The 25,761-nt window shown below is 41.6% G+C and overlaps 1 protein-coding gene across 2 annotated transcripts in view; it reads right to left on the bottom strand.

The window, feature by feature from the left end:
* Positions 1-23,407, bottom strand: part of col2a1b (collagen, type II, alpha 1b) — a 39,927-nt gene extending 16,520 nt beyond the window's left edge. The window contains exons 1-26 of one of the 2 annotated variants that reach the window (XM_062405171.1): positions 23,105-23,407; positions 19,626-19,835; positions 18,263-18,279; positions 17,858-17,890; positions 16,981-17,013; positions 16,665-16,718; positions 15,212-15,313; positions 14,110-14,187; positions 12,185-12,229; positions 10,949-11,002; positions 9,476-9,529; positions 8,828-8,881; positions 8,293-8,346; positions 8,137-8,190; positions 7,972-8,016; positions 7,825-7,878; positions 7,538-7,582; positions 7,286-7,339; positions 4,389-4,487; positions 4,080-4,124; positions 3,733-3,831; positions 3,551-3,604; positions 3,182-3,289; positions 2,813-2,866; positions 2,042-2,140; positions 729-782 (exon numbers count right to left, since the gene is read on the bottom strand). In XM_062405171.1, coding sequence (XP_062261155.1) covers positions 729-782; positions 2,042-2,140; positions 2,813-2,866; positions 3,182-3,289; positions 3,551-3,604; positions 3,733-3,831; positions 4,080-4,124; positions 4,389-4,487; positions 7,286-7,339; positions 7,538-7,582; positions 7,825-7,878; positions 7,972-8,016; positions 8,137-8,190; positions 8,293-8,346; positions 8,828-8,881; positions 9,476-9,529; positions 10,949-11,002; positions 12,185-12,229; positions 14,110-14,187; positions 15,212-15,313; positions 16,665-16,718; positions 16,981-17,013; positions 17,858-17,890; positions 18,263-18,279; positions 19,626-19,835; positions 23,105-23,195 — 1,743 coding nt within the window. In that variant the 5' untranslated portion in view covers positions 23,196-23,407. The remainder of the gene's footprint in view (positions 1-728; positions 783-2,041; positions 2,141-2,812; positions 2,867-3,181; positions 3,290-3,550; positions 3,605-3,732; positions 3,832-4,079; positions 4,125-4,388; positions 4,488-7,285; positions 7,340-7,537; positions 7,583-7,824; positions 7,879-7,971; positions 8,017-8,136; positions 8,191-8,292; positions 8,347-8,827; positions 8,882-9,475; positions 9,530-10,948; positions 11,003-12,184; positions 12,230-14,109; positions 14,188-15,211; positions 15,314-16,664; positions 16,719-16,980; positions 17,014-17,857; positions 17,891-18,262; positions 18,280-19,625; positions 19,836-23,104) is intronic. The other variant, XM_062405178.1, reaches the window with a different exon arrangement.
* Between the last annotated feature and the right edge of the window lie 2,354 nt (positions 23,408-25,761).

The following is a 25,761-nucleotide window of genomic DNA, read 5'->3' as shown; positions in this document are numbered from 1 at the left end:
CAACTTGGAGATGCCAGGAAGCGAATAATTAACAGATCAAATAAAGGTAGTAATCAGTGTGTCCACATTCTGTCCCTGAAGCAGTGAGTCCAGAAATTTAACAACTGCTTAATCTAAAAAAAACACACAGTCTCTGAACAGAAAACGTGACTTATGTTTAAATTAAAGGACATAATATTCATAGTCCATATAAAATATCAAATATTATAGCAGCACATACACAAACATGCTCTGTCTGATACAGTGGAAACAAAAGATTCACATTTCTATAAAATGGAGCCAATTTGTCAAACATAAACCAGTTGATAGAGGTTTCACTGGAGACTTTTGCTGTAAACTCTGCACTTAAAGAAATTCCACTCATTTCAGAAATAAACAAGTATAGAACAGAGCTGATTTTAATGTGGATGTTGATTTTAAAAAAGCTGCAGTGTGTCAGACTTCCGTCTCTAAGAACCAGGACACTTGAGCTTATTAGAAACACAAACACCAGAGGGGACCAGGCAGTAGGATAAATAGATCAAATCTCCCACAATAAAATTTGATGAAACCACTTCAGAGTCATTCCGTGATGAGACAATTTTATACAATCTCTCCCTGGTTGTTCCACATGCGATGCTAGAAATAAAAACCTCTTAGTGCTCACATGCTGTGTGATTGTTTTCCTGGATTCGCAAACACAAAACAACTACATCATTGTTGCCACGTCTTCAAAATAGTTCACTTACGGAAGGTCCGACTTTGCCTTGAGGACCAGCGTCACCAGGTCGCCCAGTCAGGCCCTGTCAGAGAAACACAATTGAGATCCAGTTGAGTCATCATCAGGCATCTCCACACAGACACACGTGCAGAAGACAAAAAGATGGGAATATGGCATTGTGGGAAATTCAATTTGCACGTGTGATTGGCGAGAAGCAACAGCTCAACACCTACTGATGGAAGTGACTAAGAGTGGAAATGTGAATGAGAGACACCACTGATGCTAATGTGCTCCACTCAAAAGAGGTAACTATTTCATTCTTGCTCTGTGGCGATGAAGCACGAACCATCTGCGTCAGTGTTGGGAAATAGAATCACAAAGTCTGTGCAGTGAAATGTCAGAGATCTGTCAGATACATAAACTGAAGAATGAAGGGGATCTCCACTCATTTTACACATATTATATTATACATCTGTCTATTCCTCAAAGAGAACCTCCACCTATTTTACACATCGAACCATATTTTAAAGGACTTGGGGAGTTCTGATAAGACTTTGAAATCTGATAAACTGCCTCTAGTGTCCTTTACACCAGGGTCAACTGGGTCTGACTACAGATTTGGAAATGAAAGAAAATCTGGTTGTGTGGATCAAGAAGGAAGTGACCTCACCAGACCTCTGGTGCTCACTGCTTATCTGTCCTGGAGAGCAGCTGCTCAAGGCTACGTTCACCGCTAACACACCTGAATCCCTGACCAAATTGTTGATGCTCGAGCGGCATTGTGGGTTATGTAGGCACCAGGTTTTGACGAGGATGAAGAACATGTGGAATATGAAATGACAATAGAATCTCTGGTTCTGTTGCATGAATTATAATAAATAATGGTGTTTCAAGGCAAATGGTAGCTTGAGGAATAAGATTTAGATTTTAAGACTTTAACAAACAGGTAGAGGTTTTATAGGTTTTAAAATGCTATTTCTCAGTTTATCTCTGCTAACCTGCAACATGTATAGCAGTGGAATATTTATTTATTTATTATATTTCTCTATATAATTAGTTATATCATATTTTTCTGAGAGCATTAAATACTGGAGTGTTTGGAGAAAATGGTTTTCACAGGACAGTCGCAGTGGCCTGACCCAGAACTACGTCTGGATAATAATTTGTTGAATATTACCATTTAACATATTATTACAGCTTGCAATCTTTTCCAGAATGACATTGTACGCATTGTATAAATATTCACACTTGTTAAAAGTATTATTTGTGTTTTGTTTAAATCACTTTCCTGCAGATCCCCGACATCCAGACCTGTGTCTGTGGGTAAATGATGAAACTTACTCTGGCACCGGGCAGACCAGACTCTCCAGGTCGGCCGGGGTCACCGTTGGCACCCTTGGGACCACTGGCACCAGCAGGTCCACGCTCACCAGGGGCTCCCTGTGTGAGGAGAAAGAGATTAAAACCGGAATTGGTCACTCAGTCAATCAGTAAGGAGTTGACACTTCAATTCTCAAAGCCCAGAGGAAATGAGTTTTCCTCTATTGACCTAGTGGAGGTAGGAAGATTACATTTTGACAGACTCATTTAGGTGTAAATGAAATTGTGCAGCTAGATAGATAATGTTAAATGAACTGCTGGATATGGTGATAGGGGGACATGTAGGTCACTGGTGCATAATGGGTTTATAGGCTATGCTACCATCCTGAGGCCACACAGTGGAGTTGCACGTTTGCCGCAACAACAACCACAAATTCTGCAAAAACATGTTTTTATTATGATTGGATTGGAATGTTGAATTTTAATGTTGAATTCAACATAAAAATTAATTCAATTTGTGAGGTTTCAACAACAATATGACTACATGATTAATAAATTCAATGTTCTCAATGCAACAAAAAGCTAATAACAAAATTCTATATGGTATATGTGAGTTTCACAGATTGACACATGTGACTACTGACACATCAGCTGTGTCCCTTTTCTAGAACCAGATCTTTATCCTCAAAATATATCTGTGTTTATTTGATCTTTTAGATCAGATTTCTGTTCTGAAAAATACAACAGTAGAACAACACAACTGTCTCAAGAACCAGTAAAACTGTGACTCACCTTGGGACCAGCCAGACCATCTTGACCGGGGAAACCACGGTTACCAGGGGATCCCTACGCAGAAAACATGAAACCAGAGTTAAGCTTATTATTACAACAAGTTTTATTTTAATTAAATTAATTAGGATTAAAATGACCCGTATAGAAAATACCTAAAATTGTATCACTTCCATTTTTTTCTCCAAATGTGCAACATAAACACCTATAAAATGATTTAACAACTACAAAACTGTCATGTATACATTTTGTGGGTCAAACTTTGTCAGAATGATGTGTGTATACTAATAGATATAGTTGGCCTGTAACATGAAGTGAGCATGGACCAGAAGAACCTGGAGAATTATCTGGTTTAAATCTGAAGTTACTCACTCTCTCTCCAGGAGGTCCAAGTGGTCCAGCAGCACCGGGCTCTCCTCTGGGTCCCCGCTTACCCTCTTCTCCCAGTGGGCCATGTGCTCCCTGAGGACCTGAGGGTCCCTGGAAAACACACACGTAACACACTGAGTTAAAACAGGGACATAATGTGTCGCTGAAAGTAGCTGAAAAATCGTCAGGGGTCATAGTTCTTCTCAGATAGAGTCAGAACTGCCAAGCTCAAATTGACTTGATCTTGTGGGTGATTGATATCTGTGCTTATTATTTGGATTATACAGTGTTCACTTATCAGTGGATATGGATTTGTGGAATGGATGAACAATCAGGGAATTCAGGGAGAATTAAATGAAAAACAAAACTCACGAGTTCTCCTTTGGGTCCAGCCTCTCCCTTGAAACCTGGTATACCTGGGTCCCCCTAATCAACACCAGACAGAAAAGAGAAATGGACAATGAGAGAGAGAGCTGTACAGCACATCGTTTTTATTTTTTAATTGTCATTTAAGTGTTCCGGAGTTCTCACTAAATGATACAGTGAGTACTTACAGATGTTCCTTTGGGCCCGAGAGGTCCAGTTGCTCCCTGAGGCCCGGGAGGTCCCCGAGGTCCTGGGAAACCAGGAGCACCAGCAATACCAGGAGCTCCCTAAAAGAGAGAGAGAGAGGGAGAGATAGAAAGGAAGGCTGTCAGATGATTGGACACGTAACCATCCATCTAACTGGATGTACATTTCGACATCAATAACTGATGGATGATATAGATATAAATTCTGTACTAAACAAGCAGCTGTGACAATGGCTACACTTGTGATGTGCAACTATCTTGTCTCATGTATTGCAATAGAAAGCTCAGTGTAAATTTGTTGTGTTGCTAATTGGGTAAACATCACTTACAGCTGATCCTTTAGATCCACCGATACCATCAGTACCAGGGTTTCCCTGTAAAGAGACAAAGACAAAGTCAATTAACACACTGCAATAACAGATCCAGACTCAGTGAGTGTTCTTGGACTGATGGTCTTATCAACAGTATTGGAAATATAGATTTATTAAGTAGGTATATTAAAAAAAAGTGTTAAATGCAGAGTGTTGAGTCAAATGATCAGAACCTCCTCAAAACAATGTCAAAAAGTAGACAGATGATTTGCTATAGTTCAAATGCTACGTTTCTACTTTTAAATAAATGTTTAGAGCATCACTTACAGAAGCACCAGAAGGTCCAGGAGATCCAGGTGTACCTGACTCTCCACGAGGTCCCTGAGCACCCTCAGGTCCACGAGCACCAGTGGGACCAGCTTCTCCCTGGTCAGCCGCACAGAGGAGAATAAAGAAGATGATAAATGTATTAATATGCTGTCGAAGCTCTTTAGAAGTGTAAAAACATATACTATCAATCAGCTAAATAAGCAGAGAAATCCAACAGGAGACAAGCTGTAGAAACAACTGAAGCACAGTGAGAGGCCACAAACGTCTCGTACACACTTTGAATGTTCACAAGAGCAAGGCCAGAAGATTGGATTCAACCAGAAGATGAACTGGATTTACATGCTGTCAGGTATTGTGAATTAGAATGAGGCTTGTTTGAGACATAAACACAACAGACCAATAATGCAACAAAGAATGTATATGTAGAAAATGATCACCTGTGACAGAGGAGCAGTTGGGGTGATATGAATGAGATCAATATAAAGCTCAATCTTTTGGTTGTGTAGCAAACTAAAGTTTAATTTGCCAAAACACCTTGATCGTAGTTTCTCTCCTAAAATAATAGGATTTACAAATAAATAATATATATATACATATATATATAACATATATATATATATTTGTAAATACTTACACTTTTGGACACTAGTCTACATTTGTTTTCATGTGTAATGGACTCATTGTTGCCCCTTGTGGTCGTTGTGGAACTACATGTACAGGTATATATATATTTTCTTTGATGTTCGCATTGTCCTCTGTTGTGGGTGATAGCTTCTTCTGCTAGCTTCTATTTATTAACTTTATGAGGCTGTTGTTTACCTACAATGATAGTATTTGGTAAACACTTTCCTATACTGTCTGTTCACATAGTGATGAAATGTTCTTGATATTATTAGATTATTATTAGAAGTGCAGTTGGCCATGTATGTTTTGTTGCTTTTTTTTAAAGGATTGTAACATGACCTGTGTTATATACAGCTCATTTATTCTCATAATTACTTTCCTGTAATAGTGACTCAATATTAAACTCTAAAATGAGAAGTCAAAAAGTCACAGTGCTTCATAAACAGTGAATCAGCGAAAACATCAGTTCAAAATTAATCTGTTAATCATTTTTTATAGCTGAATTACAGTAAATCTAAAATATGCTGATCTGTGTTTTATGACCGAAGCTTGTGTCTGCTGCATTTAAGATAAACTGATTTATAAATGAACAATTATCAGTATTTTCTCCACCTTCTGATAAATATCAGGACCAAAACTGGGTTTAGCTCCATCTCAGTTTATTGAGTTAAACTGATGAGGTCAGTGCCCGAAAACCAAATATTAACTCTCTCTATACTGAACATTCTTCACATACTTTGTTGATTGGTTGAAAAAAGCAGTTACTTATTTCCTCACTGTCTGGATTTGTTAGTGAAACAGAGAGCTCCACTTAAAGTTGATGATTTTACCAAATGGCAGCATTTGAATGAAGACAATCATCAGTTTGCAGTCTGTTCTTTGTCTCTCCGAGGTTTGTTATTTCAAAACCAAGTGCATAATGTTTTTGACATATTGTGATTGAGTATAAAAAGTGAGTTAGGCCTCAGAGAAACTCAAGTCCATACTTTGCTTCCCTGCCAGAGATGTGACCACACTGATGGTATGCAGCCTTGTGCTGGTGAATGGAATTCCTTTGCTATTGCTGCAGCCTTGTATAAACCCGGCCTTCTCCTCAGTATGACATAATAGAGTTTGTAATTGTTTACAAAGACGGTGATGCAGTAGACTGATGAGTTCTTCATACTGAGCCCACACATAATGAGACAGGGCCAATATTCTGCTGGCTCTGAAACGGAGTTGAAACTGGGACAAAAGGAGGAAAATCAGATTTCTTTTTTAAAGTTATCGAAGAAATTCTCACTATTTTTAGAGGCAGTCGCTTTGAGGTTGCAAAATAAAACTTAGTTAAATACGCAGTGTGATTTGGGTTTATATTGTCCCATTTAGATTTGATTATATAAGCAGTTTATGCAAAGGTTATTAACGTGAGTGTCGGGCCTCTTTAAAAGTGCAGAGCATTTCTCATAAGGTCCATAAAACGAACTAAACTGAAGGTAGAGCACAATAACATAATATGAGATTCTTAATGTTTCTCACCGTGGGTCCCACAAACACACACATTCTCTAGAGGCAGACATACTCTCCTGCAGGCACATATTAAATTGCACTATGTGTGTTCATGGATGTAACCTGATCCAAGACAAAACCACAAGTTCACACATATTCACACCGGGAGCCTAGTTTGCCATGATAATATAACGGGAAACTCCTGGACTTTAAAAGAAATCCTCCGCCTGCTATTCCTGAAAGATTTCCCAAACTACGGAGGGGCTCCGAGAAGAAAGCGAACCCTCAGCATCGGCCCTCGATCACAGATCTGAGTCTGTCTGCCATGCAGGAGGCATAAATCAAATGCAAAGCAGAGAAGGAAAAGAAGAAAGAGACAGCATGAGGGAGCGATTGAGGGGGAATAATGCTCTAAACCCCCTCCTTCCTAATTTTCCACACAGATGGAGGCTTAAAGCACTTTTCAATGCAGCACAGCCTTCTCTGATTTCACCAAAGCATTTCAAATCCTCCCTGTGCTTCATGCTGCCATTTTCTGAGATACAAACCTTTTTGATTTGATTTATAAAGTCTTATTGGAACTGCACAGAGATCACAAAGCTCTGTTTTATTATTTTATTGAGGAAAAATCCGAAAAAATTGAGTAACTGCAAGTTCACTTAGTTAGGTTTGATCTCTCACAGAAAGAAAAAGGGGACGCGCACGGAGACAACACTGACCTATTCTCTCAAACACACCAGCGGTGAAGAGAGAGAGGAAACGGTGACAACAGACAAACCTACCTTTGTACCAGGAGAGCCAGGGAAGCCGGGAGCTCCAGAAGGACCGACCGGGCCCTGCAGAGAGGAAAAGACAGGCTGTCAGCTCGGCTATTAATCAATGAGACTTCCAGCTGCAGGGAGATACTATCACACTGCACAGGGGTGAATGTGGAGAAGTGAGGGGAAGAAAACACCCGGGTTCATGGTGTTTTTATACTTTATACACTAATAAATCTCAAACTAAAGGTTGAGAATGAATTAGATGAGACTCACTGGAGGACCAGCAGGGCCGGCCAAGCCATCATTTCCACGAGCTCCCTGGACAAAGAAAGTAAAGTATCGTCAGCATATAACAGAAAAACTGTTACACAAACAAATGAGACATAAATAGTTTCACACGCGCTTTTAAAATGATCAAAACTATAAATTGAAGTTAACTCCTGTTTGGCTCTAATAGAATACTTACCATCTATGTAGTAGAAACTAAACTCAAACAGGTACGTGTATCTTTTATGAACCACTTAATAATGTATTGTCCAATAAGAGTTTTTAAGACTCACAGCGACTCCACTGGATCCAGGACGACCTCTCTCACCGGGCAGGCCACGAGGTCCCTACGCAGACAAGAGAGAGGAAAAATAAACCTTAACAATCACATTGATCATATTTTCTGCTGTTTGGTTGTTGTGACGTCCAGATATACACACCATAGGTCCGGGGGCGCCATTCTCTCCGGGAGCTCCAGACTCACCCTACAGAGAGGACAGATTAAGCTGTTAGTGTGGCAAGTCAAACTTGGCAAAACCTTCTGAGGTATATATTAAACCACTTGCTACCTGAGATGTTGTTTGTGCACAGAAATGAAATCCTACCTTAGAACCGACAGATCCGGTCTCTCCCTTTGCACCATCAAGACCTGAATAACCCTGAACGATAACAGGGAGAAACAGTGCAGAGTCAGGAAACCGACATTAAGAGCAAAAAAACGACACGCAGCCATTCTCCATCTGCAGACAACAGTCACTCACCCTGTGGCCCTTGATGCCGGGCAGGCCGGGAGTTCCTGGGAATCCACGAGCTCCCTGCAGAGAGATGATGCACCAGATCAATACACTGAACATTGGAGGGGCAAGAAGATGAAGCTTTCCTATGACATAATGCTGCTGCCAGGACTTCATCCAGCGTACGAATGCACATGATATATTTGATTTAGTTTTTTTTTATTTTCCGATTCGGGGCTTGAGAGGATGAATGATTTTATCTAAACAAAATCTAAACTTCATTAAAGTCACTTTCATGTTCTGAGCACCTAAAACATAGATGCAGTAGTCAAACATGTAGATATAAATTGAAATGCATAATCAATACAATCCATACATTATCAATGCTGTTTTTTGGATGCTACCATTTAAACAATAAAAAGTAAAAGCATGAAAGTCATATAAAAGTCATACATCATTGCAAGTCAATACCAGGCTGGTGGAAGTTTATCAAGTGATATCTCCAACCAGTAAAATTACCAGAATAAAAAAAACACTGAGTGGACAGCCGGAGGAATCTCACCTGAGGTCCGGAAGGTCCACGCTCGCCTGATTTGCCAGGTTTTCCAGCTTCACCCTGAAACAAAAAAACATGATGAATTTAAGAAAACATGTCAAACTTCATGTTAATAGCACTTTTAAAGATGTAGTACAGCGTACAGTTGGTTAGTTGTAGATGTGAGAGTGAGCGCTCCTAGTGGAATAGACGGGGTATGTCATGTCTGCTGCCATCATGTGGCTACAAGAAGGAATTACATTTTAAAGTCTGAAATATTGGCAGGTGGATGAAATCTGTGATAAAGTTTTTGACGGATAAAAACATATGGGTATCAAATATCAGAATATATCCCGTTTTATTTCATTATTTTACATAATTCAAAGTGCAGGCTGGCCGATAATCACTAAAAAGTTTAAGATCCACACAATCACACATGAAGACATTATTTGTACTTTACAACAAATAAATACAAATATAAATATAGATTTTTAATGTTAGTATTAATAATTTATGACCACATTGAAAGCACATCCAGTAGAGAGGTTGACACTATCTTTCAGAATACACCCAGCATAGTAAACACGGAGGACACCAGTTTAACAAGCCGCCTCCTCAGAGTAACTGTTGTTATAAATGTATATTTATTGTTTTATGAAGGTGTGAGAAACTTACATCATCTCCAGGTTTTCCAGAAGGTCCAGTGGGGCCACGGGGGCCCATGGGGCCCTATAATTAGTGAAGAGAAAAAAACAACCCAAGGTGAGACACAGTTACTCGGTACAACCGACAGGGGGCAACATTTTGGAATTTGGGTCATACGCTAACTCAAAGCTTGTGGTGAAGACTCCTGCTCTCAATTTACAATTTGATCAATCATAAAAGACCCACTTCAACATGGAGCCTGCTGAGATAAGCTGCCATTAACAATGTGTTTACAGAGCAGCGGATCAAAAACAGTTGTTAAACAGATCCTATTATCTCGCTGATCTTTGCAGTCTAATCAATATAAGTAACTATTTGTATACAAGCACATACAATAATTTACATTTCTAAACAATAATAATTATGATTATGCCAAATAGACGGAACAAATACCTGATTATCCTTTTTATAAAGTTCAGCTGTTCTCAATCTTTCTCTCTTTCTGCCAGTTTCTCCATTAGGTTATGAACTTAAAGTGTTATGACATTATCATTGGTCCTATTACATTTTTTCCTTCTAAATGACCTCTCTCTCTCTCTCTCTCTCTCTCTCTCTCTCTCTCTCTCTCACTCTCTCACGCGCGCTCTGTCTTGACTAATGAAGTGAATCTACAGACATAATAAAACTTTCATCCTTGTTGGAAACACTGACCTGCAATAATATAAGTTGTTTTTATTTTAGGAGTATAAATAAAAAGTTTTATTCTCTGCGCTCTACAAACACTGCACTGACACCGTGACCCTTCCCCGACTGTCAAGTTCTTTTCTAGTGAGAAGCTTGATTTTAATCACTCTTAATGATGGACCGGCACATATTCTAACAGAGAGGGCACCTCAGCTTATCTGAACTCCACAGGGGCAGATTAACACAGCAGTGGGGAGACCCCGTGTTTTCTACCTGCTGAGGGAACGGGAAGCAAAGGAGGGGACAGTCTGGAGTTTGGAAAACAACTGGAGGGGTTTAAGAAAGGGTAAAGTGGGTGCCGCGAGGAAAGAGAAGAAATCAGAAGAACAAATGCTTGTAAATAAAGTGAGTGGTCTGCAGTGAAAGGTTAGAAAGTGTTAATGGTAGTGAAGTGGAGCTACAAATGAGAAGCTGTGGATGAAGTTAAACTGAGCAGGATGAGGTTGAACTGATTTATATTCAGTTCAGTTGAACTGGTGTTTTAGTTATTTTACGATACTGTATGAACGATATAATATATACTTTATATCGTCTGTTTAATTCATTTAAAACAAAGAAATGATGAAATCCTTTTTAAAAAGTCAGACATGAGTCCACGAGGTGTATAAAAAGGAAAAGAAGAAGAAAAGGCCTATATAAGGCTGGAGGAAGGGGGGGGGGGGGCATCTGAGGAGTATGAAAAAGGCAAATAGAACAAGGATTTATAAGACAGCATCCAAAGTGGAGGGGAGGACGAATCGTTCTCTGTGGGACACTCACAGATTGACCGGGCTCTCCAGCCTCTCCTGGGTTACCCTGGAAACCTTGTGGGCCCTGAGATGAAGACAAAAAAGAGAGAGATTGATGAGTGAAGAACTTCTTTTATATAAACAGTGGCAAAGAAAAGGCTAAAAAACAGGTAATCAACATCTAATTAAACCTGAACTACTTTAATAATGGAATAACTGTAGTTTAAGAATACATTTTCTGATTTAAGCTTTGATATTAAACATTTCTTGACATATTCAAAATAATTTGAATTTGAATCTAAATATATCTAAGTCTTAGTTTGAGGCGCCGTTGTTACTACGGATTTGGATGACCAAATAATAATAACCAAATAATGTGAAGCATTTCTTTTCAATACTTGACCTTAAAAAATGACTGAAACAATCAATTGATCATCAAACTAGTTGTTGATTATTTTTCTTATGATCAATTAATCAACTAATTGCTTTGTGTTGTGATTTGTAGCAGATGTCACTTTCAATCTAATTCCACATCTTAAAACAAGGCTTGTAATACATAGCACATCTCTATAATCAGGTATATCCTCTTCATATACACCTTTAATGAGTAAATCTACATGAAAAAATCATTACAACGCTACTTTGTGTTTGTTTTTTTGTCTTGATTACAAACTGCAGATTTGTAAACTGAGCCTTCTTCTTAACAAATGTCAGGTAATCTGTTTGAATGTGATCTAAGCAGCCGCACGTGTGTGACAAGAAACTGAGAGGGCTCAGGGTGATTAAACCATCAACCATCGAGTTGAGGCAAGTCGGCTGGCATCGCCTCCAACCTAAGAGCTTCACTCTTGAAGTTGGAGCTCGGCTGAGGGTAGGAACAGAAAATATGCGAGGAGATCAGGGCTGGAGGGTTAAACCTGGTGGGCTCTGTGAAAGCCTGACAGGTGTTCCACAGTACGTCTGGGCTGTGGCATAAAGGAAAATAGCCCACAGGCTTATACTCTGTGTGCCACCTTCCTCCGAAAAACACTAGAACCTGAGCCGTGTGTTCACACCTATCCCTGACAGAGCGTGACCTTCTCTCTGGAGTCATTACGGTTATCTATCTGTGCATAAATAATAAATCCTCACACGCAGAGGAAGTAGACAATGTGCCATCGAGCACGTAACAATTATAATGTTTAGTTTTCAGCATCCTGTCGCACAGGATGTCGTCTGCAGGTGTGTCTGGCTCGTGTGTTGTCTTGGGAGTAGAGGAGGTACTTACAGGTGATCCGCTGGGGCCAGGTGGTCCTCTGGGTCCCATGGGGCCCTGAGGGGAAGAAAAGAGACACCACATCAGGCTAACGACGTGTTGTCAAATCCTTTCATCGCTGTTAAAACCACACAAAGGCCTAAAAAAGGCTGGTGCACCATTATTTTACAGATTTAGCAATTCTGTTTGAGTCTTGTCCACTTGAACTCAGTGAGGAAAACATTTCACCTGCTTTGCCCTCAAGCTCAACAAAACTCATCATCTCCTCCTGTCAAATCCATAAATCGTTTCAAATTCCTCAGCAGCATTCACGCTCCATCCCTCTCTCTGTTCATCCCTTCTTCTTCTTCTGCTCTTATCCCACGTGCTGTGTGTTTCTACAGTTCAAAGGTCCTCAGCAGTAGCTTGTACGCCACATGACTTCTTACACTCTGACAAGGGTTGGGAAAACAGCATCAGTACTGAACTGTCTGGGTTCAGAGGGTTGTGAGATGTCATCACAACAAGACGAGGGGAGATTTCTGAAAGTAAATGTTCCTCTGGCTGAACCCTAATCGCCTCAGCCAGTGCTTCCGGCTGGAGTCACATGCCTGAGTCATTTCTGCTTCAACTTCACGCATCGGTGCTCAACCAGAGAAAAATCACATTCTGTGGAGGTGATGAGCCAAATCCTAATTGCTTTTCTCTCTCACACACACACACAAGTATATACATTAGCTGCAAAGGGAATAATGAGGCTTCACAATAAAGTTTGACAAGATTCCAAGGTCTTCCGTAATACACTTGATTGGTTGTGGCAGCTTTCCTCCTTGATAAAATACATATTTCTCTCAGTGGGCTCTCCTGTGTAAACCTTCATTTCAGCTTCATGGTTATGGTTTAAAAAAAAAGATGAACCAGGGATGGCAGCCAAAGCAAATGTCACCGCCCGGCACAGTGGTCCTCAGAAGGGGAATGAAAGTCACCTTTCAGTGGGATTGGAAAGCCTTCACCAAGGTGGGTATGAACTTATCAATGGAGCTCTATACGTCCAGGATCTGAGAATGTGTGTTTTAGGGACATGCGTGTGTGTGTATGTGAGTGGGTTGTGTGCTTGACTTGTGATTTAACATTAGTGCAGTCAGTCCCTCCCCCAACAAGCTCCCGAATTAAAAATGAGCTGGCTTCAAAAGGTCCCAGTGATGTGGAGTGCTCTCAGACATGTGAAGGGACAGTCTGTCAGGAGGAGTGATGCCAAACACACACACACACACACACACACACACACACACACACACACACACACGCTGCTGCCAGCTGTGGCGGATCTGATCGGCAGTGTCTCAAACCTCCGCAGGGCTGAGAGGCTGCCAAGCTCCTCTGTGGCTCTCTAGACCAAAATAGCATCCAGTGTGCTCCTTCCTCCATCACAGGCAGGCTGCCACGCTAACTGACGGCAGCGGTGGTGGGTTTTCATTGGCTTCGAGTATAATCACCATCAACGGCTGTTTCCTCAATTTATAGAATGAGCGCTCTGTACTCCAAGTGAGGCGTAGATTTTCCTTTGGGATGCAGGAATGTGTCGTTTCTTTTCTCCGGTTTTAAATCCTACATGGGCCTTTTCTCTCCTGATGAGGAACGATGCTGATGATGTGTCCATCTTGCAGTTTTAACACATTTAATAAAAGTGGGATGCTTCTCTTGTGCACCTGAGGAAGTGGTTTTTCCGTGCAGAATCTGCCATGCCATTAAAAAAAACTTTGGAGGTAGCTGGGGATTCAGTATTTCCCTCCCGACATTTAAAGCAGAGATGCAGATGTCGGCTGATGCATAATTCTTCTTCTAAACACTCTGCTCCTGATCAAACTGTTGCGTCCTAGCAGATTCTTAAGCAGCCCAGTGTGAGACAAGTGAACATGGGAGCAGCAGCAGGTCTCGGCTCATCATCGCTCGCTCACCATCGGTCCTTGCATCACGCCCATCTGTGCGCCGCCGGACTTCTCGTCGAAGCCACCGGCCATCTGAGCTGCAAAGTTCTGAAAGAAGCAGAGGACGGAGAGCGTAAGAGGTTGTCGAATCAATCAGACGTTATTTATAAAGACCTTTACAGAATAAAAGCATTTGAAACACTAACATCTGTAAGAATGAACCCGTTCACCCCTCCACCCAACTCCATCCACACACAGAGCAAGACAATATCAACAGGGAGTGAGGAAACACTATTGTAAAGCTTATACCTTTGGAATTAGGAAACACACCAGAAAAAAGATAAACTGATGAAGATGGAATAATAAACTACTTAAAGGGGATATGTGTATATATCTAATTTATTATATTCATCATTAAGTCTAAGTGGAATCAAGCTTTTAAAGTTATCAGCCAACTGGCTTTGACCTGAAGTCATTTTGATCTGACTGGAAATAATGAAAAGAAAATGTTGACAAATACTCTATATGAAAAATTTGAGGTTTGGCTGTTCCAGATATCGTGGTGTAAACTTTAAATGTGGCCCAGTGTTGTGAAATGTTTTTGTTTCAGACTTTGATCGATGCGGTGACATTTTGTCAGGAGAGCGTTTTAACAGATGATCCGAGTTCTTCACGCGGAGCCTGACGCAGACGGCGGCGAGACGGAGAGGCATGAGAAGAGTTTTCATCTCTCTCTCCTTCACAAAGACTCTCCTTGTGTCCTTGCCCCCACCCCCAACCAGAAAAGCTCCTTCCCTTCCCCTCCTCGAGTCTATCATAATACCTCCTGCCCGTCCACCTCCCACTCCCCGCAGCCCACCTCCTCCCTTCTTTTCTCCTGCAAAGAATCGGAGGCATTCGATCTATTCTCTCTCTCTCTCTGCCTCCACTCGCTGTTGTCTCTCTGCCTCCTCCCATTTTGACTGTGATTCCCCGCATCTTTTGTGCTCTTAAATTCTTCCCTGATTTTCTCTGCTTATGCCGTGCCATTCAAAGTGAGCCCACTTGGCTCCTGCAACAGTATTCGACCTGTCAGCCTCAACTTCTGCAGTGAATGCAGGTCCACCGCCCCTGCTCGTCACGGGACACTTACTCCTCCAAGGCCAGGGGGTCCGTTCGGTCCTGCAGGTCCAGGGGGGCCGGGGTTTCCGGGGGTGCCAGGCTCACCATCTCTGCCACGGGGACCATGCTGTCCCTGGAACAGTTAAAAAAGAGAACAGGAGTTAATTTAAAATCAACCACAGGCAACCACTGCAACTGAGGGTCGTTTACTAATGAATCTCCATCGTTTGTCTAAAAATTTGATCCATCAAATGTGGTAAAAGTTGCCATAACAATCTCGACAAGCTTATGTTGACATATTCTACTGTTTAGTTTGTCCCACTAGCTTTCAAAAACTTAAAATCATTTAACTTCTCATGAAAGAAAATGGGTAAAAGAAGCAAATGTCAACATTTGAGAAGTTGGATTCTGAGAATTTATGTCCACTTTATAAAAGAAAATATATTTTCTGTCCAAACCTAAAATAATTTTGCTCTAGTCGCTGCTCTCACTTTCGGCAGTGGCCTCTTTGACAACAAAATGCATACATGAGAAAAAAATCATCCCCCTTTATTCTGACCACATTGTTTATGACTGCAAATCCACTTAGCCAACAACCTTGGCCATCACCATTTAGCATTAATTCATTTTGCCAATATTTCAACTTAGAAGGCCTTTTGAATAAATGATTGCACAGTTGCTGGCAGACGACACACGTTTCTCTGCAGATACCGTTGACAGGAGCTTCATGCTCAGTTGAACCTTCTCCAACCTGACTGGACCTGATTAGCTGGTAGCAAACCCAGTTCCATCAGAAGTGAAGTTTGCTTTTATGAACTGGACATTTGAAGATAAAATAAACTTCACAAGTAGGATCAACTTTTTTTTCCGAAACACAATTGCATAATTCTTCCCCTCAGAGGCTGTTGTGAATGCTGATGATTTATCAGCCCAGACTACCTGGCATACCTCTGTGCATGTAGTGACAAACTACCCTGCAAGGGGAACCTGAACAAAGAATGTGCTGAACACCTAGAAGACTATTCAACCTCTGCTAACCAAAAAATGTAATCCTCCCTGTGCTCGACTCTCCAAAAAACAAGACGACTACAAGGAACAAACTGGATCACTTGATGGGATGATCAAAGCCTGGCCAACGCGACGACGCTGATTTCTGAGTGTGAGGCCCCGGAGAGCAGCAGATTTTTACGTTATGAGACTCCGACAGTCCCACATCTGTTAAACAACCCAGACCACACCGCCTAATGGAAACGACACATGACCAGTCAGACCGAGCATCTCGCTGAAAGGCTGCCATTCTGCAAAGCTGCATAGTAGAGCAGGTATACCCCCCCCCCACCCTCCGCCCCCCCCCTTGCCGCCCTCCCCAAAGACCTTAAGCTCTCACATTCAATAGGGCGCACTGTGCCTCTTAAAGGAGCGGAGTGTGTGTGTAGAGTTCAAGGGTCCGGGGCGAGAGTAAGACGAAGAGTTTTCACACTGACCTTATCTCCTTTGTCTCCTCTTGCTCCGCGGGCTCCTTGTTCTCCTGGTGGGCCCTGGGTAAACGGGAGAAAGTGAAGCAGTCAGTGACTTCAGGCGTTTACCTCAGCACAGGAGAGTTGAGGAAACAGCTGCAGCCTGTGAACTCTGCTACTGTTGAGGTCGGATACGTTTCTATTTCCTGTCACTGCGACTGGTTATTCAATTTTACCACTTATACGGAGGCTGTGAATGCAGACTCTTGATAGTACAAAACAATCTTCTCATACAGCAGCTCTGGAAAGGGAAAAATGTACAAATCCAGAAATAGGTGCATACCATAGGGCCAGATGGTCCTCTCGGTCCTACAACCTGCAGGTAGAGAAAAGAAAAAAGAGAAAAAATAAAAAGATATTAGTATTGAATGCTACCAACAATGTTTAATGTGGCATATGAAGGAATGCTGCTGAGCTAAAACTAAACACAAGCACTACAATGTACATTTCCCAGATGATTTTGCACACGTGAGGTTTCGATTTCCTCGCAGTCGAGGGGGAAACATTATCTCGCTCCCATCAGAGCAGACTTGTTAATTGCCGATCTCTTCGGGCAAAGCATGATGAGGAACGTGCAATAAACAATGGCTTCTTATTTCCTGCCATGAAGTTGTATTCCCTTGGATGGGAAAAGCATTTCCAGGTGCAGCACAGATATTTCTCTCTCTCTCTCTCTTGGCTCTGAAAAACTGTATGGTGGATTGTATGATGGCTCGGTCGTCCTCCTGCTGCGTGGGCAAACAGAGCTGCCTTCTCTCCTCACTCACATTTCTTCTTCCTTTCTCAGACTGGCTAAACAATCCTTAAATTCTTCTGTTATTTCATCAGACTGACTGATGGTATTTAGTTCAGTAGTTTGGAAAATCTATTAACCACATCCACAGCGTGGGATAATGTGGGAGAATATAACTGAGTACATTTATTCAAGTGTTTCACTTAAGTTTTTCCAATTAATGCTCCTTCTACTCGGGTGGCGAGTGTATTTTATGGGGAAATACACTTTCTTTTGCAAACAGTCAGTCCCGGTCGACATTTTACATTTTATGCATTTAAACTGTACATGTTTGTGAGGTTGAAAGTGATCTCTTCGATAAAAACAGTTTATCGAGCATCTTCAAATGAAAAGAGTTGTAGTTTGCAGTAGTGTGATGTCAACTTACATCGGTAATGTCTCCGGGCTCGCCTTTCTGCCCCTGTTATTGAAAAGATGAAGCGTAAAAACAACAATTAGCATTAGAGCCACAGTTTCTAAAAGCTTGTGATGGCAAATTCTGCTATTTTATCAGGAAACTGCAGCAAAATATTGCTGAAAATACGTAAATAAGTAGGATGACCGACAGCTTCATGAGACACATTCATTCACAGAGTGTGGGGCAGGATGTGACTGTTATCCTTCTGGCAAAAGCTTTTTAACATCAAAGTGTTGTCCAAATCCAAAAACTACAGGGACACTCAGCAGTGATGTGAGCCTGGGACAGATACGACTTTAACTGCAGGTGCTGGGGAGCTTCAGTTCGCACACACAAACACACACACACACACAAATATAAGATATGTGGTCTCACCCTAGCTCCAGGTGTTCCTGTCATGTGGTCAGGATGGGTAGAGGGGAAAAACAGATAATGGTTAGCAACTGGCCGACACAGAAACAATCTATCAAGGGTGCACAGTGTTTTCCACAGGCCCATTAGGATCCATACAGGCTGATAACCTAAATGAAAGGACTCTGAAGACCACCACCAACACTCCTGGAGCCCAAAGAGCCCATCTGGATGAGAAAGTGTTGAATCACCATCTTTTAAGAGCTCAAAGCAGAGGCAAAGCAGAGAGAACAGTAGGAAGCAGAGGAACTGAATTGGCCTGTGTTGTATATACTGTTAATATATTCATCACAGTATTAAATATAGGCCAAAGCTGGGTTTTATTTGTCATATTTCAGAGCAATTTAATAAGCAAAGTGAAATAATAAGCACTAAGCAAGTATCAATATAAAAAAATCCCTTTTTAGTCTGGGCTGATCACTGAAATGAAACAAAATTGTTTTGGGTTTAACTTCCAATAGGCTCCCTTCTAAAAAATCCTGATTCCATAACAATAAACAACTCAAATCAAATCTTCTCCAACTGTTAATGGCCATAAAAGATATAGCTTCATAAAATTGTATACAATTTTTTTTTTTTTTTGACAGTTTAACTGACCTGATAAAAGGTGAGTCAGACACATTTCAGTCATTACGGGCCCTATTTGTAGGTGGTTAATAACTTAAAATGATGATCTCAATGTTACAAACTACTACTAAGCACTGAACTTTGCCTTGAATGTAGGATAAGCAGTTTATGAAGCATTTTGATCAATAAGCATGCATTGCAAACAGTGACACTTCTGATTCCATCCAATGCTCCTCATCCAAATTCATTTCCAGAGCTGACCAACGAGGTGCCTGCTCATCATGGCAGTTTTAAAAAATGGCCAGAGACTCCTTGAAAGAGCCTCAGTAGTCTTTTCTTGCCATCTGATCAGTGGAAGTCCACAGAGAGGATATAGTGTAGAAATGTGAGGCCGTGTCTGCTGGTCTGAGGTATTTCCTTAATGACTCCCATATGTCTTCATGATACTCTGGGAGGGACAGTGTATTCAAACAAGATGGGGCCAAGGTGAGCCAGCCATACAGAAGACAAGTGAGGATGAGGTAGCATTTCACTGAAGTGAGGTCAGAAGTGTCACTGCTGTCGTTCATTTGTTATCATTTGTTTGCTTTGGGGACAGGACACCGGATCAAATCAAGGGGCGACATGCAGGCCAGGCCTGATGAATCGACCTTTGATTGATACCAAAACTGTCCATGTGTCCTTTTTCTCCCCCAAAGTAAACAACATGACGTGGCACAGTAATTTATTTATGAGAGGTGTGAGATAAATAAATTACAACCGATGGGCGTGGACGGTTCGGCTGCGCAGATGGGGCAACACTCTCCGAATGGGATCTCGGGTTTGGGGCAGTCTTTTAGGTCCTCGCAGACAATTTCGTCGCACAGGACGGTTCCGGTGTCGCACACACAGATGCGACACGGCTCTGGTTTCCATACGTCCTTGTCATTATAGCTCTGTCCGTCTTGTAGACAGCTAATAGGGTCCTCCTCTGTGCGAGAGATTACAGTGAGGCACACAGGCAGGTGGACGATGGGAGGGGAAAAAAAGGATTAGGCATCAGGTGTGAATAGAAATCACTGCAATGTGTAACAACACAAGTTTTACTTTAAGTTATAAATGGGAAGCAAACCATGCAAAACACATATGCAGTACAATAACAGGAATATATAGTTTCTATATCTCATTTACAGAACTCACAAATACAGTATGGATCTTCATGCAATCATCCTGTGCCACTGAATTTTACCCAAGTACGTTTCTCTGCAAGTAAAATTCCACCTTTAGTGAAAGGTGCATATTATTATTTTCATTTTTTATTCTATTTTATTCTTTCATTCATTTTCTTGTTAAGTCCATTGCATCTGCTGCAGTAAAAAGATAATTATCTTATCTTATCTAACTTTATCTTAACTTATCTTAACTTATCTTATCCAAACTTATCTTATCTAAATTTCTGTTATCTTATTTCCAAACAAAACATCCTAATGTCGGCTACAGACCCATGTCTGGTTGAGACTGTCTTATTTATTAGGATAAAACAAAACCATAGAACTCTTTTTATCTGCCTCTTAACAGTTTACAAAAGTGTTTAAAAAAACATATTGTCTGGATCCAAAAATATCCTTCAAATAACAACAACAACAAAAGTGAAAACATCTCTTATCATTAACAACGTCAAGTCCTGTTATTGATCGATGCAACCTCTCCTGGAGCCACAGGGCGGCAGTGTAACATCACAGGTTCACAGTGAATCTGACTGAGACCTGTAAGAAACCTCCAATAACTGAACTGGACCTGGAGACCATGTGCCTGAATTCCTCAACAAGATAAATATAGGGCCAGTTTACATTGCAGGAGAATGCATTTTTTTTAAATTCTCGGACCACAGCTTTGCAAATAGAGCTGAGGATCACGTGATGGAGGTGGTGGTGGTGGGGGGGGGGGGGGGTTGTGTTTCAATACAGGTACTGTACACAGCCTAAATAACCGTACTTCAAGAAAATCTAACAATAGACGCAGGTCATTAGCCATACTCCAGTCCGTTTGCCAGTCTGGCACTTTACTTTACAAACAGGAGCTCAAAGAGATGCTCTGATTGGAGCCAGTGATCCTGCACTGAGGGGTGAGAGGAGTGTGCCACCCGCTAGGAGAGAGGCCTCAAGGTGCGCAAGGCCGAGAGTGTGCGGTGTGGGGAGAGGCAGCGAGTACAGTAGCTATATTTACCTCAACGCTAGGTAACCTAACGGACCTCAGCGGCAATGAATGAGGTCTTTCTGGAAGGGGACAGAGTGGGCAATTCACAAACCATTGCCTTGTATAAACACGGGGGAAGCATTTTAAACCCCATCTGGAAGCCATAGCAGTGTCAGGTGCCAGTTCAAACACATCCACCCCCAAAAAAGAGGAGGAAAATGGACAGCTTTCATGCACATACTTGGCGGTTTTGATGCGTAGTTCTGCAGGCCTGGACGCACTGTCAAAGGCCTGCACCTGTCCTTTCACTGACTCTGATATGAAAGATTCCTCTGATACTGGATATTCTGGGACAAGGGCGCCTCTATCTGCTGCAGAGCTGATAGAAAGCTGGCTTTTCATCACTGGAGATAATTTGTACGTCTCCTTTCCCATGTGTTGGCAGACGTCCTGTTTTCCAGGGGAATAAAATGAACAATGAGCATATTAAAGTGAACCCAGGTGTACTTCGAGGACAGTAGGATCAAATCTGATTTCACTGTATTTTTCTACTTTTAGGCCTCGATCTAACTCTGACCCGTGTCTGATTGGTTTTCTGGCCTCCTCTCCCAAGTGAACAGGTCAGTCAGCGGCCTCTGACTGAAGAACTGAGCTCTGGGCCATCTGAGTGTCTCTGGGCCATCGAACCTGTGGCACTGAGGTCACAATCAGACCTCTTCACCGCTTGAGCGTCTCCCAGAGAAAAAACAACCTTGCCTCCAGTTAGCGCAGAGGAAAGGACTTGCATTATAACCGGGGGCTTTCGTCTGGGAAAGGGTAACCTGAGACTCAGTTTCTTTGGCAAGAGCACCCCTCCACCCTTTTTTTTCTTCTCATTCCTCTAAAAAAAACACCCACCTTTCCTTTGCTCTAAAAGGTTAGGAAGCATACCTTATTTCATACTGAGAAAAGACTTCACTACTCAGAAATACAACAGTAAAGTTCCCTTCTTCCGTCTTATATTTTTCCAGTCCCCTCTCCCTTGCACCCTGGCTCTGTCTCTCTCTCTCACTCTGGGCGCACTGTCACTGCTTTCTGGGTAATCTTTAGAGCAGATGGAAACCCTGAAATCATATGGAACATTATTTCTGACTCCAAATTCTGTTGGCACACCTTCACTCTCATGTGTCTCCTGTGGATACTCAAATCAATAGTGATGATGGATAATCTCAGACCAAACTACAGTCAGAGAGTATGAGACTCTGCAGGTATGAAGATATTTGAAGGGTCAACCGATTCTTGGGGTTATTTTTATGCAAATGTTGGTTATTTGTGCACCTTTCCACCTCAACAAGCCAGGAGTTGCCTGGATGCCCTCTGACAGCAAAGGAATGTGAGCACTTTTCACCAAAGGCCCTTGAGCCTGACCACCTTTCACTTTTTATCCGTTCCCTCTCCCCCCCACACCCTCTGTGTTAAGTGAATCTGCAGTTAAAGGCCCCTAAAGCGCCCACAGGTGTCGAGAAAGGGGAGGTTTAGGCTATAAGGCACAGAGCTCCACTAGAGTGGATCGAAATCTGATTCTTGTGATTCCCCCTATTCAAACTATGACTGAGAATGCAAACTTTGACAAGAATGAATAAACACAGCTGTCATCACAATGAATCTGCATCAAAAATTACTTTGCGCCCCAAAGAAAACAAATGAACCATATTTCGACCCACAGTCTCCCACGATCCAATCCACCTTTTTACGCACGTCCGCAGCTCTGACACACTGAGTTTCATCGCATCTTTTGGACAAAGTATCAGCCAGTTTTTTTGAAGGACACACCGTCCACAACGTATCATCATCACACAACTTCACCTGCAACAGGTTTGCTGCACAGAGTTGAACTTTCTGTGCGTAAAAGTTGCAGAGTGGCACCAGAGCAGCTTTAATACCGATCAAAGTTCACGTGCTATGCTTCGAGATCCGAACACATTCGGATCAATGTGAGAACACAAGCTCTACACATGCATCTTATGATAACTTTAACATTTGTTTTATTATAGCTCTAGAATAAAAACAAAACGTATCACTTACGGTCGTCCTCCTGACATCTCACAACGGCTAATAGACAGACTTGGGCTGCTACAAGCAGCAGTACAGTCCTGGAATCCATAAAGCTGAACATGTCTAAATATTAGACATGCAGGGCCCTTGGGGGAGAAATACGGGTGCGAAGGTAGCGGAGGCTTCTCTCAGTGTTTGGTGCGTGTGTTCCCAGTTGCAAAAGCCAAACCACTCGACATTCACCCTTTCCAAAAAAAAACGAAAGGACCGATGGAGCAATCCAGCGGCAGGACCCGGACCTGCAGCAGAAACTCAGCACCGACCGCCTCTAGGCCAGACGCTGTAGTTTTATATGTGTCCCGTTGCCTTCAATGAATCTTCGTATATTCCCAAATATCAGGCCGGCCCCTTACCCCCTGTCAGGCTGAAACCTGAGCCCCGTCTCCCTCCCATTCTGTCTCCCAGGTTCCATTATCCCAGACCCCTCCCTTCTCCACGTGCTGCTACTGAGCCCAAAAAACTTCAGACCCTCTTCTTCCTCCACCCTGTCTCGGTGGTGCCCCCCCCTCGCCTGCCTTGTTCGAAAGCCTAGGGATGGCAGGGTCGCTCGGTCTTCTTCTTCTGGATGTTGGCAGGTGAAGTCTCACAGACAAATATTCCCGAGGAGAGTTTCACTTCAGCTCCATGTTTCATGTGTCTGTGATGAATTACACTGTGACACCTGTGGGGAAACTAAAGAGAAATGAAGTCCCAGAATAATATGATTTATTAATATATTAACTAATAACCAGTAAAGGTGTGTATTACAGAGTCACTGTCATATATTGGGTATATTGTTAAGGTAGAGGTCCTGTAGTGAAACTCAGTGGACAAGATTATATACTGGTAAAATAAACTCATTCAATATAACTGGCACTCAAAGATTCTTCTGATCTTTAAATGACAACTTCATGACAAAACATTGAATTATACTGTGAACACCCACAAGGAGGCAAGTGTGGAATATAGAAAGTGAAAAAAAGTTTTTCACATATTTTCTTCTCATTGAGCCAAAAATAAACTGCATAAGTCATAATGTTTTATATGATATAAATTTAAAATGTATCATGAAGTTCCACAATCCAACATCATTATACTTTTAGCGCTTTTACTTACCAATCACTTAATGCTCCATCAATTTATGGGTTAAGACTTATACTTCTTCTGTTTATATAGATAAGGTTCATTTGAATATTTTGACAAAACAAGCTATTTGAAGATGTTATTTTGGGCTCTGGTAAATTGGGCATTTTTTTATATCGTACTGACTCAGTTATTGATTAATACAGATAATATTTAGCAGATGAACTGACAGTTAGTATAATCATTTGCCGTAATGGACCTGTCTGTGAGAGTAATTGCAATAAAAACGAATGGCTTGTGATTCTATTCATTTAGCATTTGCACAACCAGCACATACATCAGCTTTTTGACACTTTATTTTCAGTAATAATGGACAATAATAGGTCTGACTGGTTTAAAAGCAAACCATCATATTTAATATGAAAATGTAATCTGTAACGAATATGGGAGTCAGATTATTTTAGTGGAATAACAAGTCTAATGTTTCCTTCTGAAAATAGTGGAAGCATAAAGTGACAGAAAATGTAAATGCTGAAGTGCAGTACCTACACAGTACAGTGTTTGAGTAAATGCTACTAGTTCAATTCCACCACTGATCTTTATTCTTCTTGTCAAAACAAAACTTTAAACTGTGACAGCTGCAGCAGTAGCTGCAGTACCTTTAATAATCTAATGGACCAATTTTGTTCACAGAGGAAACCCAGGACCAAACCAAGAAGCCTTGATCCTCTCATCCGAGCTGTCACAGAGTCCACATGACACCTGCCCCTGCTCTAACCCTGTCACATGTAGCTGAGGCTATAACTCACAGCAGCTACCCCAGTGCTGTTGCCATGCGGAGCCACTCGCATGCTGCAGCTACAGCTCTAACTATATTTAAATGGTAAGTGACAGTTTGGTTGCATCATTTATTTAGGGTCCTCACCCCTCTGCAGGTTTTGACCTGTGAGCTTTGACCTGTGTCCCCCTAACACTTTATTGGAAACTGGAGCAGCTGGTGCGTCCTGAGCGTGCAGCATTTGTGCCATTCTCTGTCTGTCGGTCGTCTGTGGGGAGCTGTGTCCATCTCTGTGAGTTAGAATGTTTCTGAGGCTCATTTATTGAATCAGAGCTGATCTCTGATCAGAGGTAAATTCAGTTTTTCATACAAAAATTTGGAAATGACATACACCTGCAAATTTCAACCCTGCAACATTAAGTGTGCAGTGTAGAAACGTATTTTGGATACAGACAAATGACTTGACTCAAATACTCGTTCAGCTATGAGTCAAACGTGGTCAAAAGTAAAACTGAGTCATATTTAATTATGGTCTTTTCATTTCCATTTATTCATAAACCATGTACATGTGTTTGTTTTCATACACATTTGAAATCAGCGTTGTGTTTTCATATAACTCTGACTCTACAATCTTACATGAAACTTGTAACAACTTGTCATTTTGCCGTCTCAGACATTTCATGCGGTTGCTGTTGCACAAAAAGCTCACGTCTGACTATGAATAGCAAAATTCCTTGCAATTCATAATCATGTTCTTTTTGTGATCCTGTTGCTCGGCCTTAAACTC

The sequence above is a fragment of the Platichthys flesus genome, chromosome 2, assembly GCF_949316205.1.
Source record: "Platichthys flesus chromosome 2, fPlaFle2.1, whole genome shotgun sequence".
In the NCBI taxonomy this organism is placed as follows: domain Eukaryota; kingdom Metazoa; phylum Chordata; class Actinopteri; order Pleuronectiformes; family Pleuronectidae; genus Platichthys; species Platichthys flesus.
This window is presented reverse-complemented; position numbering and strand designations above follow the sequence as displayed.